This window comes from Myxine glutinosa, chromosome 13, assembly GCF_964187855.1.
Source record: "Myxine glutinosa chromosome 13, kmMyxGlut1.1, whole genome shotgun sequence".
NCBI lineage: Eukaryota > Metazoa > Chordata > Myxini > Myxiniformes > Myxinidae > Myxine > Myxine glutinosa.
The window spans coordinates 6346664-6362247 of NC_136273.1; the positions used below are offsets into that span (position 1 = coordinate 6346664).

Here is a 15584-nt window from a genome sequence, read left to right on the forward strand (position 1 = left end):
AAACCTTTGTCCATTATGGCACTGCAAACCACATAAACATTAGTTAGGTCCTTAGCGTAACATTAAATAATTCCTTTCCCTGACAATGACTTCGGAACAAATGGATGGGAAACCAGGCCAAAAACACCGCCACAATTGGCCGCCACCGTTTACACCTCCAAGGCCTACAAACCTCGCCTGGCACGTGTTATAAGACAAGGACCGCGGGGTCGGGGATGGGAGCGTGGAGCGATGCCGCAGAGGGCGTGACCTGGGCGAGCCGGCGAGTTGGGAGGCTATTATTGGCTGAGGAGTGCGCCAATGTGACGTCATCGGCGAGAGATATATTCGACGGTCGGACGCCATTTGAGGGCAGTCAGGAGTCAGCAGTTGGAGTCAGCAGTCAGCAGTTGGAGTTGGCAGTTGGCACTCGGCAGTTGGAGTTGGCAGTTGGCACTGAACAGTTGGACTTGGCTGCCAGCACTCCCGAAGAGAGTCGAGTCGAGTCAAGTGGAGTTCGTTTGCTTTGTGCAGCCCTGCGTTGGACCGTTGGAGCAAAGGAGCTCGTGGTGTGGGTGGGCCGTTGAACCGACGAGGCCTGGTGGCGCTTGGAGGCGGACGGAGAGGGCCGCGGGGCCGTGGAACTTGGAGTGAGGCGTGCCGTGGGACGAAAGGAGCCGGGTGTTGGACGGCGGTCACCAAGACGACAAGGACGAGATAAGGCCGTACCCGCGAATACACTTTGCATAAAACTAAAAGACGTGTTATTTTCGTATTCACCTCCCTCGTATCGTGTTTGATATCTGTTGTGTGTGGGATCCCAATTTAGGCTTATTCGAGTTATTAGTATTACCGCGCGGGCTTTTTCACTGTCTTTACTTATAAATAATAAATCCTTATATTATTTTCTGTATATATCTGAACGCAGTTTTCCTGGGTGTTTCATTTTAATAGATAGGGCTGCGGAGCGTGCTGTGTCTGCCCTTCCGCGCGTTTAACTTTGTGTTGAGTTTGAATCCGCCATTGAGTTTTCGCCTCGGGAGTGTAAAGTCTCGCAATCGGCCATCCGTAACTGTGGTGTTAATCACGGTTGATATATATATATATATATATATATATATATATATATATATATATATATATATATATATATATACTGTATATATATATATATATATATATATATATATATATATATATATATATATATATATATATATATATATATATATATATATATATACCGTACATACATTCATACATACATATACACACACACACACACACTACCAGCTCTTACACGAGCCTCGACCTTGTATACAAGAAGAAGAAAAAAGTCAAAAGTTTAGGTAATTTACTGGTGTACTTAACACTTAAAAGTGTACTTAAACTTTTGACTGGTAGTGTATATATATATATATATACAAAGAAATTACAGTTCATTCTTATATATATATATATATATATATATATATATTCATTTATACACACACATACATCGTGTTATGTGTGTGCACTTTTTGCCTTTAATGCCAGAATTTTCCACAGATCCCTCGTCCCCCTCATGAAATATTCTAACGCTTCCTCCCCCCCCCCCCCCCCCCTCAAGTTTAAGAACCACTGTTCTCAGCTGATTCATAATTATGCTCTATAAACCAAATGATACTTGCCGGGTAATTCCAATGTTCCTAGATAAAATGAAGTGCTTCAAAGTGAATCATGACAAATGTCGGATAAATTCACAATTCCACTGTGATAAGTGATAACATATAAAATGTTAAAAGAGATATAATGTTAACATGTTGAAAGGTTGTAAAGTAACTTACTTCATATAAACCACAAATTTGGAGTTTCTAACTATTTGAACATTGGAAAGTTAAAGATCAAACAAAATAATGTGAGTCGGTCCATGACTGACCTTTCATCCTTCCCCAATTCATCCTTCTCTATTTCATCATTCCACATTTCATCATTCACACTCTCTTTTCTTACCCGAAGCTGGGAAGCCAATGTGATGTCTCTTCTTTCACTCAACATCCGCAGCAGGGCAGCTCTATCACCCATATCTTGAGGCTGCCCATTGGCAAAGACAAACAAGAAGAGAATAAGTTTTTTTTAAAAGATGATTACCTGATGGTCACGAAGCCCTTGCTCTAAATATTTTCAATACTGTTGCACGTTTCAGAAACTTATACATCTGGAATACGACACCCACTATGTTAATCTCAAAAACCTTATAGATCCTTGTAGATCTGAAACCTTATAGATCTGCAATACGATACCCAATATCTTCATCTCATAAACCTTATAGATCCTTATAGATCTGAAACCTTATAGATCTGGAATACGACACCCAATATGTTCATCTCAAAAACCTGCTCACCACCCACCTCCTTGGACCCACTGAGTCTTTGCGTTGACAAGTCGGAGCTTCGCAGGTGACCTCCCAAATGGAAGTTGTTAACCAGCAATTTGCTGGTGGAATGCCATGGCAGAGATGTACTATGGGAAGTGTGTGTCGGAGGTGGCCATAGATGAAGAGGTGCCCGGAAGGTTGGTGGAGGGGTTACTTCCCCAGTTGTGGAGAGTCGAGCACAAAATAAATGAGCGATCAAAGGATTTTTACTCACTGTGAAAAATAAGAAGATAACAGAGGTAACAGTTTCAATAAAATTAAAGGCAGACTCCCATTGAAAATCCTCCTACAGAGTATGAACACTTCCTGATAACATCCATTAGATTAGAGTGTGGCAATTCATTTTTTGTTCAACAAACGTGGATATTTATCACGCTTTGGAAACAATGGCTTTTTATCACTAAGAGGGATTGAAAAAGTTTTGATTTTGCTTTCCAATAATTTCTTTGTATTCCCTGACGCAGTGCATGAGTTAGCCTTGCGGAAGTGAGGTTAACCTTTCATGATTGACAGGACGTGTGGTGGCAGCGATACCCGGTTGCTTCTCACTATCCCTCGCAAGTCATAGGTCACCTGGCACAGAAACACACAGTTGCACACCTCATGTATCTTGTCTTATTTTTGGCAAAATGGTTAGATTTATATGAGGGCACAGAATCAGAAAATAATTTAAGATTACTCAACAATTGGCTATAATATTGTTGGGAAAAATAATGAGAACTTTGAGGACAAAAAATGTAAATACTATGAAAATGGTAAATCAAACCAAAAAAGATAATGTACAAAAAATTTTAAAACTCTCTTCAATCACTCTCCTCCCTCCAGGTCTTCAAAACAGCTGTTCACCATTTTTTTTTTTTTTTTGTATACAAGATCGAGGCTCGTGAAAGAGCGAACATTAATCACACACAAAGACAAACCGACACATAAAACATATAACATCGGGAGCGGTAGACAAGATGGGGAGAGAGGGGGAAGGACACAAACACAACATTTGAGAGCAGGGACCGAGAGACATGGAGACATCGAGAGATCTGAGAGAGGGCGAGGGCTTTGGGGGGAGGGGGGGCATGGGAAGGGGGCGGTGGGAGAGGTATAAAACATATGGACACTGCCAGGACTTCCAGGAAAGAAGTTGGAATCATCTCTTATCTTCCCCCTTCCAAAACCTTGATCTTTTCTGCCTCCGTTAAAACACCCCAAATCCACCTTTTCAATCTCAGACTTCATTCCTGAAATTCCTGGTAGTGTCAATTTGTTTTATACCCACTCCCCCTCCTCCCCCAGCCCTCTCCCTTCCACAGATTCTCCCGATGTCCCTGCTCTCTACTGTTGTACTTGTGTGCTTCCCTCTCTCTCCCCATCCTGTCTACCGCTCCCTTTATTATATGTTTTATGTGTCCGTTTATGTTTTTTTGTGTTTAATGTATTAGCTCTTACACGAGAATCGATCTTGTATTAAAAAAAAAATTTATATATATATATATATATATGATGAACATGGTAAAACAAAAACATACAAAAAAGATAAAATACAAAATAAAATAAAATAAAATAGAATTTTAAAAAGTAAAGATAAAATACAAAAAAAGAGAATACAAAATAAAATAAAATATAATAAAAAATAAAAAGAGTAAAGATAAAATACAAAAAAAGATAAAATACAATATAAAATAAAACAAAATACCAAATAAAATCAAATATAAAAAAAATTAAAAAAAATTGTATATTTTGAAAAATAAAATAAATTGTATATTTTGTATATATATATATATTATATATATATATTATATATATATATATATATATATATATATATACAATATTATATATATATATATATATATATATATATATATATATATATAAAGTAAGGATAAAATACCAAATAAAATAAAATATAATAAAAAATAATAAAAAAGTAAAGATAAAATACAAAATAAAATATAATAAAATATATAAAATAAATACAAAAAATATATAAAATACAAAAGAAAAGAAAAGAAAATATAATTGTTTATTTTTTTTAAGTCAAGATAAAATACAAAAAGGTAAATACTATGAAAATGTCACCACTTGACACAGATCAAGTCGCTATGAAAAGTGCTGCAGAGTACAGTCAGGTGATGATCATTTACACTGACATGAAATATGAGTCACCTTGCTCCGACCGAGGGTTAACACCCAAAATGTCAGCGTTTCCTGTTTGGGCCACCATGGGTAGAATACCTGTATCAACATCCTGTTGATTTTACCTGTCCACCGATGCAGATCGACACAGGTCTATACAAACAAGATTAGTTTCCATTCGCTGTCTGTCTGTCTGTCTCATATCCCTTTCCTCGTTCAGGTTCTTGCTACATGCATGGTGGTGATCTGCCTTAACATTTTCTGAGTGTTTCCTGGATCTCCATCGCCACAATTTTTCCTGGCATGAGAATATAGTTTGCCATGCCATTGCCTTCCCAGCGGGTAGTTCGGGCAGGAATTTGTAACTCGTTCAGGTTGTTGGCTATAGCTCGCCGACACTTCGCGAAGGATACCTTGGGATCTTTAAAGTCCACCAACTAATGTCAGTAGACAGGACGCCCAGGTTAACATCCATCCGAGGGACGGCACATGTTGATGAATCACCTTGCCTGTGAAATACCAGGATAACAGTTTATAACTGGGTCAGGATTCAAACCCAGGCCGGACGGCTTGCCAGGCCTACACTTATCATCGTGTAATTTCATTGGCTGCGCAAACATATTTGTTTCTTTCATGTCCCACATTGTGCTGCTCCTTTCAGCCCCATGTAATAATTGTTTAAGACTCCAGTTGTAGGGAATCCATTAAAGTAAATACTGGGACAATAGACAGGAGGTTTGAGCAGTTTTGCATCGTTTCTTTCAGTATTCTCTTGTGTTTTACAGAGTACAGTACATAAGTGCTCCAATCGCAAAGGGTCAGACATGTACTGTATGTGAAGTATTATTGAAGCGCGGTGTTACGCGCGCTGCTTATAAGCAAGGAGGAAGCGGACAACGCGGTAAGTTGTAAGAGTCTTTATTCAAGAGCTCCACTGTAACACTGGAGCGTTCCGGGCTGCGCACCCGGTGTATATCCCGCAGCCACGCCTACCCCTCGGGCGTGGCCGCCGCCCACTTGGCGCGCGGAATGATGTCCTCACGCCAGTGAGCTTTCGTGTCCGCCACACGTGCCCCCCCCAGAATTCCCGCGCACCTGGAGGGCCAGTTTGACCACCCAGGGGCAAACGGATGACCTGGCCGAAGCGCCCTCTGGCGACTGGCGGCGTCCGGGGTGCAGGGATGCCAGCTGGGATGCCTCCGGCTGCACCCGGGATGGGTGAAGGCTCGGGGGGCGGCGTGCCGGCGGAGCCGGGCGGCGCCGGGGGTCCGCCCGCCGGGGGGTGGCCCCGACGCGGGAGCTGAGCCACCGGTGGTGGGTGGTCCACGTCGAGGTGGGCCGGCTTGAGGCGGTCTATGGAGACACGGTCAGGAGTGCCGCCGATGTCCAAGGTGAAATGTTTCACCCCGGTCTCCAGCACGTGGAAAGGCCCGTCGTACGGGGGCCGCAGTGGTGTCCGGTGGACGTCGTGCCGGACGAAGACGTACTCCGCAGTGCGAAGCTCCGGGGCGACGTGCGTGGGTGGGTGCCCGTGGTGCGCCGTGGGCACCGGGGCGAACCTCTGGGCGGTCTCCTGCAGCGTGGAGCGCTCCTGCGTGGTGCCGTGGAGTGCCGTGGAGTCGGGGAGGAACTCGCCTGGCACCCGCAGCGGTTGCCCGAAGACCAACTCCGCCGCGGATGCACGCAGGTCGTCCTTGGGCGCCGTCCGGAGGCCCAGCAGCACCCAGGGGAGCCTGTCGACCCAGCCGCCGTCGCGGAGGGTCGCCCGGAGCGCGGCCTTCAACGAGCGGTGGAACCGCTCGCACAGGCCGTTAGCCTGGGGGTGGTAGGCCGTGGTGCGGTGCAGCTGGACCCCGAGCCCCCGCGCGACCGCCCCCCAGAGCTCCGCGGTGAACTGGGGGCCGTGGTCGGACGAGATGTCCGAGGGGGCGCCGAACCGGGCGACCCAGGTGGCGATGAATGCCTGTGCGACATCCGCCGCCGTCGTTGACGCCAAAGGCACGGCCTCCGGCCACCGGGTGGTGCGGTCCATCATGGTCAGGACGTGGGTGAAACCCCGCGAGGGGGGCAGAGGTCCCACCAGGTCCACGTGAACGTGGTCAAACCGACGTTCCGGCACCGCAAACGGGGCCAATGGGGCCTGGGTGTGTCGGTGCACCTTCGCGCGCTGGCACGCGAGGCACGTCCTGGCCCAGCCGCGGACGGCCTTCCGGGGACCATGCCAGACAAACTTGTCGGTCAACCTCTGGGAGGCCCTCGTGCCCGGGTGGGACAGGCCGTGGATGGCGTCGAAAATCTGGCGCTGCCAACCCGCGGGCACGATGGGGCGAGGCCGCCCGAGGGAGACGTCGCACCAGAGGGCCGTGCCCGCGCCGTCGAACGGCACCTCGGTGACGTGGAGGCCCGTAACGGCGGCCCGCAAGGCCTGGACGTCGGGGTCGGCGGCCTGGTCCGCCACCATCCGGGCATAGTCGATGCCGAGGTGGACCGCGTGGGCAACGGACCGGGAAAGGCAATCTGCCACCGGGTTGTCCTTCCCCGCGACGTGCCGGATGTCCATCATGTATTCGGACACGGCCGAGAGGCGATGCTGCTGCCGGGCAGACCACGGCTCGGCGACCTTGCCCATCGCGAACACCAGTGGCTTGTGGTCGACGAAGGCCGTGAACGCACGGCCCTCGAGCAGATGGCGGAAGTGCCTGACCGCCAGGTGGAGCCCGAGCAACTCGCGGTCGAAGGTACTGTACCGGCGTTCGGGCGGGCGAAGCTGCCGGCTGAAGAACGCCAGCGGTTGCCAAGCTCCACGCACCCATTGCTCGTGCACCGCGCCCACCGCGTAGTCCGAGGCGTCGGTGGTGAGGGCGATCGGTGCATCGGGCGCCGGGTGCGCGAGCATGGTGGCGTTAGCCAAGGCGAGCTTCGCGCCCACGAACGCTGCGTCCATCTGCTCGGTCCAGGTAACGTCACCTTTGCCCGGCTTCCCTCGGAGGGCCTCGTGCAGGGGGTGCAGGAGCTGGGCGATGCGGGGCAGGAACCGATGGTAAAAGTTTACCATGCCCAGGAACTCCTGGAGCCCCCTGATCGTGCGGGGGCGCGGAAACCCCTTCACCGCCTCCACCATGGCCGGTAGGGGGACGGCCCCGTGCCTGGTGACGCGGTGCCCCCAAAAGTCGATTTCAGTGACACCGAACCGGCACTTGGCGGGGTTCACGATCAGGCCATGCTGGCCCAGACGTTCGAAGAGCGTGCGGAGATGGGGTAGGTGCTCTCCGCGGGACGCGCTTGCGACGAGGATATCATCCAGATAGACGTAGATGAAATCCAAGTCGCGCAAGATGCTGTCCATGAGGCGCTGGAACGCCTGAGCCGCATTCTTCAAAACGAAGGGCATCCGAAGAAATTCGAAAAGACCGAACGGCGTGATGACAGCCGTCTTCGGGATGTCCTCCGGCCTGACGGGGACCTGGTGGTAACCGCGTATGAGGTCCACCTTCGAAAAGAAGGACATGCCCGCCAAGCGGGCGGAAGAGTCCTGAATATGGGGGACGGGGTAGCGGTCGGGGGTGGTGGCGTCGTTGAGACGGCGGTAGTCCCCGCACGGTCGCCATCCCCGGCCGGGCTTGGGCACGATGTGGAGCGGCGACGCCCAAGCACTCTCGGAGCGCCGCACGATGCCGAGCCGCTCCAGCGTAGCAAACTCGGCTTTAGCTACCGCGAGCTTCGTCGGCTCGAGGCGGCGTGCCTGGGCGTAGACCGGTGGCCCGGCGGTGGGGATGTGATGTTCCACCCCGTGCTTGACGGTCCCCGCCGAGAAGGTGGGCCGCGTGAGGGCCGGGAAACGGGCGAGGAGGCGGGTGAATTCGTCCGCTGCCGGAAGCGTACAGATGAACCTGGCCGGAACCGAACCGCTCAGCAAGCCGCTCGGCGAGCCACTCGATGAGCCGCTCCGTGAGCTGCTCAACGAGGCGGGCAGCGCGCACGCGAGCGAGCTGAACGTCTCAGCCTGGGCAAGCCTTCTGTGCTTTACATCGACCAACAGGCCATTGGCACAGAGGAAGCCCGTGCCGAGCAGTGCCATAGGCACGTCGGCAGTCACGAACGACCATTGGAAAACCTGCCCTCCGAACCGCAGAGAAAGGCAGCGTTTTCCGTATGTGCGAATGGGCGTACCGTTGGCAGCAAGCAGCGCGGGGCCCCGGCCCGCGGACTGCTTGTCGGACGTACCGGCGGGAACGACACTCACCTGCGCTCCTGTGTCGCACAGGTAACGGCGCCCGGATAAGGTGTCCGTTATGTACAGGAGGCTGTTTAATCGGCCGGCGCTCAGTGCCACTACCGAGGGCCGGCCCGGGCGTTTCCCGACCTGCCGAATGAGCACGGCGGGCGACATTGCCGGGCCTCGTGGCCGAACCTAGCGTGGAAATGGCACCAGGTTTGCGGCGAAGCCGGAGGCCGCGGTTTCCGCGGTGGTGGTGGGCGAGGCGTGGCGGCCGCCACGAGGCGCCCCTCAGAGTAGGGGTGGGCACCCGCAGGAGGTTCAGCGGCTACGCGGTGCGTCGCGTAGTAGGGGTGGGCACCCGCAGCAGTTTCGGGCTCGGGAGCCGCTACGGCCGCACCGAAACTCGCCTGCGTGTCCAAAGCCACGTAGAACTTGTCGGCCTCGGCCGCGAGCGCTCGGGGTTCCGTTGTCTCAGAACCGGCCAACGCGAGGCGTATTCGTGCCGGCAGCTGGCGTCGAAATAACGCCCGGAATAGAGCGTTCGGGGTTTTGTCGCCCATGAGCGACAGCATATGGTCCATTCGGACCGACGGTCGCGTGTCACCGAGCTCGGGGAGGTCCAAGAGGCGATCGGCCCGTGCGTCCACCGTGAGGCCGAACGTGGCGAGGAGGAGACGCTTGATCGCCTCATACCTGTCGTCGGCCGGTGGGTTCCTCAGGACCAACACGACGCGGGCGGCCGTGCCGGCCCCGAGAGAGGCGACCACATGGCAGTAGCGTGTCTTGTCCGCCGTGATGCCTCGAAGCCTGAACTGGGCTTCGGCCTGCAGGAACCAGATCTCCGCCTGAGCTTCCCAGAACTCGGGGAGCTTTATCGCTACCGCGTTGGTTGCCATGGCTGTGGCGGGTTCGGGTGGTCAGTGACGACTGACCAGAACGTCGGAGGTCACCAATGAAGCGCAGTGTTACGCGTGCTGCTTGTAAGCAAGGAGGAAGCGGACAACACGGTAAGTTGTAAGAGTCTTTATTCAAGAGCTCCACTGTAACACTAGAGCGTTCCGGGCTGCGCGCCCGGTGTATATCCCGCGGCCACGCCTACCCCTCGGGCGTGGCCGCCGCCCACTTGGCGCGTGGAATGATGTCATCACACCAGTGAGCTTTCATGTCCACCACATTATCATGTTAAATGTTACTTTAGTAATGTTTAATACCTGGTGTGCATTTTGCTTGTATAGTAACTCTTTTTCTGTCGCTTTGCCATGTTGTACTGCATATGTAATACCTGTGGCACAGCCTGTATACTGTATTTGAATGTTTTTTACCTGCAACATGTGACAGGTGTACAAGAGCTTCACGTTGCTGTTGTTGGGGTTCTTGTTGGGGGTCGACTTCTGAAATGTGCACCGATTGGTCGGACAGATGCCGGATCACACCCACATTTGTTGCTTGACTCCACCCACCGTAGCACCGAGATGAAATGATATGGCCGCCATCTTGGTTTTCTGGTGGACCTAACACATTAGGCCTGTGTAGGTCTACAGTATGCCAATTATACACTGCCCAGGTTTCCTACATCAGATTTCCATTGGCTTTGTTTGGGTCGAGTGTTATTCACGATGAGGGACTCCGAAATATTAAATCATACGTCGAATAACAGTAAGGTTTAATCAAGCCCGTCAGAATGCACGTTAATCAAACGTTACGTTACGTGATCAAGCGTTACGTTACGTGATCAAGCGTTACGTTGCATAATCGAGCATTACATAATACGTAATCACACAAATTAATAATAAAAATAGCATTACGTAATTTTTAAAAGACCCCATAATGGGGTTAAGCAATCCCTGACCACGTGACAAATCAGCTCGTTCTGATGTAACCGTGGGGAGGATGACATGGATAAGAGGTGTCAAGCTAATCTTTTCATTGCGCTTTAAATGCGCTTTTCCCAATGGGCCCGTTACCATATTTTGTCGTAGGTTGTGGGCTGTGACCACAGTGTGATCATTCATGTTACCCCACATATGCTAAGCGAAAAGCAGGGTTAAGCAATTGGTTCAATCTGTCTGTCTGTCTGTCTGTCTCCAGACATCAGTTTATGATCGAGGAACAATTTAATTTCAATTGAATAATATATTTTGAACAGGAATCGGAACATGAATTGGAAAACGAAACTGCCATTTATGAGTACTTTGACTCTGAATTTGGCAAATTGTACGGAATCTCGTCCCAAGTATTCATGCACACAGAGAAGTAGGATTTTTTTTTTCTCTGTCTGCCTGTCTGGCAGTGAAACAAAATTGAAAATCATTACAAACAGGAAACTTACTGTTTGTAGGGACGTCATAAAGAACTCAAACAACAGATATTGTTCATCTTTGAAGATACAAAGAAATAATTTAATGTGTTTGATAAAAGGTGATTTAAATGGCATCAACGGCGGTGAACTTCCGGAAACGGTTTTTTTTTTCAGCCTTTAAATCTTTATTTTATTTCAAATTAATTATATAGTTGCACACTGTACAACACAAATTGCCTTCTTTCAAAAACCCGTTTATCAGTATTTTGACAAAATATTACGACATTTTACGTTATCTTGACCAATCACATTTGCCGCTCGTGCCCTTAGGCTGGGGAATATCGTGATTCAGACAAAATGGCGGCTCATAGGAAATATAGATCATGCTCGGAAACGCAAAGCAAGGGTTTTAAAAGACCCTTCCCACGTCCTTTATCTTAAGAATGCACGAGCTGAGGTATTCTATGAACTCTCTAGTTCTCTTTGCATCTTCTCAATTGTCATCGACGGCGGCTTGCGCCTGGGACGTGCCTTGGACTCATTGCGCCTGGGACAGCTCGTTGCGCCTGGGATGTGCCTGGGACTCATTGCGCCTGGGACGGCTCGTTGCGCCTGGGACGTGCCTGCGACTCATTGCGCCTGGAACGGCTCATTGCGCCTGGGACTCATTGCGCCTGGGACGGCTCGTTGCGCCTGGGACGGCTCGATGCACATGGGACTCATTGCGCCTGGGATGGCTCGTTGCTCCTGGGACGGCTCGTTGCGCCTGGGACGGCTCGTTGCGCCTGGGACGGCTCGTTGCGCCTGGGACAGCTCGTTGCGCCTGGGACGGCTCATTGCGCATGGGACTCATTGCGCCTGGGACGGCTCGTTGCGCCTGGGACTCGTTGCGCATGGGACTCGTTGTGCATGGGACTCGTTGCGCATGGGACTCGTTGCGCATGGGACTCGTTGCGCATGGGACTCGTTGCGCATGGGACTCGTTGCGCATGGGACTCGTTGCGCATGGGACTCGTTGCGCATGGGACTCGTTGCGCATGGGACTCGTTGCGCATGGGACTCGTTGCGCATGGGACTCGTTGCACCTGGGACTCATTGCACCTGGGACTCGTTGCACCTGGGATTCGTTGCGCCTGGGACTCCTCATTGCGCCTGGGACGGCTCATTGCGCCTGGGACGGCTCATTGCGCCTGGGACGGCTCATTGCGCCTGGGATGCATTGCGCATGGGGCTCATTGCGCATGGGAGGGACTAAATTGCGCCTGGGACGGCTCTTTGCTCCTGTGACGGCTCGTTGTGCATCAGACAAAGTTCACTTGATGACCCTATGGATGTGAATACAGAGTCTAATGTGGGTCTCGGCTGTCCCCCTATTGCTCATTTTATTCTAAGCTGATGTATTCCTGTGGGTTTTGAAGGACAACTTGAATTGAGCATCCATTTTATCACCAATTTCAAGGTGCTTTTTGCATATTTAACATACTTTACTTTACTTTACATGAAGCTTTACTCAATACTTCTGCTCAGCCCAGGGAAACAAAAACAATTCTCACAAAGTTATATGTTTACCAATTCAAATAATATCTGAATCTAATCTATTCAAATTTGTGAGTCAACTGTAGATGCAACCTGAAGAAAGATGTTTCACCGTCAAGGAAGTTATGACCATGGGTACTGTTATTTATGAAGTTATGACAAAATTCTAGTCTTAAATTTAAAGTGGATGAAAGTGAGAGAGTGAGAAATCCTGTTTTGGTTTTTTTCAAAGAATGGAAGTTAAGGAACATTTCTGAACATGAAACAGAAATTATTACCGGCCCTCCGAAATGATGAACAATGAAAGCCCCTCCAGGAGCATTCCCGTTGCCATCATGAGTTTCCATGGGAAGGTCGAGGCTGGAAGTTGAGGAATGTAGAGGAAGGCACAGCTTCTGCAGCAGCGTAACATCAGACTCCTCAGAAGGCATTTCAGATCGGCACGCATCATCCAACAAGGAGAGGAAACCGTGTGGAGCCTTCATTTTTGAAGAAAAGAAAAATGGGGAATGAGCAGACTTCATGAATACGATACATCATTTCCTTTTTCTTTTTCCCTGTGCAACCTCTCACCTGGAAGAAGTACTCAATAAGGAAGTCATTTCCAGGAGGTGGGCTTGTATCTTGGGCAACTCCCTCCTGCCAGCACTCGGCCTGCTCAATGGTAAATATAGCATCACGGGAAAATTGGAGAAGTCGTTCAGCCATGAGATTGAGACAGAGCTGCAGAAAAAGAGGGATAGGAGAAAAAGAGAGATCATGGAGATGTGCTGAATCTGCCACCATTGTTGTTAATAGCAAACAAGACCTCATCATTGTTTTAATATTACAATATCTGCAATTTCTCCTTTTGTCACTTGGAAAACCACACACTCTCTTACAGACAGTTTAAACCTCTCACTCGTATCAGTCTCACCTGCTCAAATGTGTTTTGCTGAAAGTTCTGGAGTCCCGGCATGTCCAGAATTCCAATGTCTGTTAAAAGGTCACTAATGGGTAAAACGAAACAGAGCACAAATATATGAGTAGCCAAACACAAACCCTTTCATTTCTATACAATAAGCATCTCCAACTCGGGGCAAAAATGACATTTTTCTCAACATTTCCTGTATTTCATTGTGAGAGGAGGATTATTGTGAGACATGTGACCTGCAGAGAAGGTTAAGGATGCAGTGGATCATAAGGTAATAAAAACAACAACAAGAAAACTATGTAAACCTTTCCTTTGGTTGTTATAGATATGATAGACCATAGAGCCAACGTTACCTGTCATGTGTCGGCTGGAGCAACGTGTTCATGGTATTGACAAGGTGAGAGAAGACACGGAAATACAGCGCCTGGGCGAGGAGATCGCGAGACCGGCGTGCATCGGACAAACACAATGGGCTTGCCAACCACTCACCTGCACATAGTAATAGATGATCCGGATAACTGGTAAACCTTGTGAACAGAATGTGGATATCATGATAACAAAACTGGAACACAAAATAAATTATACGGTTCTGGCTGCTGCATTAGCTTGTCATCTTCAGGTACTGGATCATAATTTCCTGCACGAGGACGAATATAATATGTTTATTTATATATTTTATTCCCTTTGCTTCTGAATCCCGGACTCATGATGCTGGCCGGATCTCAAGGTCAAATCCAGAATATTTTGTCGATTTGTCCATTGTCTACTTACTTATGTCCTGGTAATAATTCATGTAAAAGTACAACTGCTGTTTACCAATATCTTTGTCCCGAACACCATTTGTGCACAAGCTCCTCCGTGAGGATTTTATAAATAAATTATTAAACAATCCCACAGTCCTTAAGCAGACATCAGTTTGTAGTGCAAAAGTCTCAGACTCATGACCTTGTTTAAATGCCTGCTCGTGGGAACAATTTTGGGATTTTTGTCAGACAGATTGCCCCACCCTGTCTGCCCCACACAGATTGGCAGTTCATCGGGAACCCCTCCCCTGAACCTCTGAAATGTTTGGCGAAAATGCCCGGGACATCCTTTTTCACCAACGCCCCAAAACTTGTGCCATGGCGGCATTGCGATGCCAAATCTCCCCGATAAAAGCACATATAAGGCAGATTACAAAGGAAAGACCATTAAAAAGTGATTTATGGGAAAAGCGGTTTATACACAAACATTAGGGAGGGAAGATGACAGCTTTCTATACAAACATCAATGCATAATCATTTATCACAATGAGATTACCTTACACTTGCGCTAAACATGCACCATGGAAATAACTATTGCTAAGCTATGGAATCTTAACCCCTAGGAGCCTTTTCCCGCAACAATATGCATCTCAGGATGTGTTTTTATAAGTAAAAGACCTTGATCGAGTACAGATGTTGCTGTAAATAGAGGTGCAAATGTTACCTCAAAAACAGCGAGATACTCATTTGCACAAAGTGGTCTCAAAGGATGCTCAAAAACTGCTGTTGAGAAGAGCTGGGCAAACCAAAAGGATTACATGGACATTTTAACACAAACTGGGAGAAGCAAAGCTAGAGACGCCACGGATCAAGCCAAGGTTAAAACATTCGCCATTGATCACCGTCAGTTTTCTTGATCACAAAGAAATTATTGGTACCTCGTCAAAATGCATCTATAGTGCGTTGGGAAGAATCAGCACAAGTTTGGGGCATAAATTTAAACTGAATGGCGAAATGAACACAAGGTACCTTTTGTGTAAGGCAAAAGGGGTCACATGAAAAATTCTGGAACGACACTCGGTAGAGCGCATACCTCCGCCAGGTTGAACAGTTTATGTTTTGTATACCACAGCTAGGCTGGATCTGGATTCGGACCTGAACCAAAATCTAATTAGCTTGTTCTTGTCGCCTACCCGACTCGTCCACCAAATTTAGTCATAACTCGTCCACAACTTTTAAAAATATGTTATATATCACTTTTCACCCGATCTTTCAATGGTGAAGAATCACTTAAAATGTAAACATTCTCATATCTGGATCCGGATCTTTGCCAAAATCGAATCGATTCG

At 48.7% G+C, this 15584-nt stretch overlaps 1 protein-coding gene across 3 annotated transcripts in view; it reads right to left on the reverse strand.

Annotated features, from left to right (window-relative positions):
- Positions 1-15584, reverse strand: part of LOC137438536 (unconventional myosin-XVI) — a 367125-nt gene that overhangs the window by 235800 nt on the left and 115741 nt on the right. For all 3 annotated transcript variants that reach the window (XM_068133664.2, XM_068133663.2, XM_068133662.2), the window contains exons 19-25: positions 13846-13981; positions 13496-13568; positions 13153-13302; positions 12858-13058; positions 2893-2968; positions 2370-2608; positions 1972-2052 (exon numbers count right to left, since the gene is read on the reverse strand). In XM_068133664.2, the coding sequence (XP_067989765.2) occupies positions 1972-2052; positions 2370-2608; positions 2893-2968; positions 12858-13058; positions 13153-13302; positions 13496-13568; positions 13846-13981 (956 nt within the window). The remainder of the gene's footprint in view (positions 1-1971; positions 2053-2369; positions 2609-2892; positions 2969-12857; positions 13059-13152; positions 13303-13495; positions 13569-13845; positions 13982-15584) is intronic.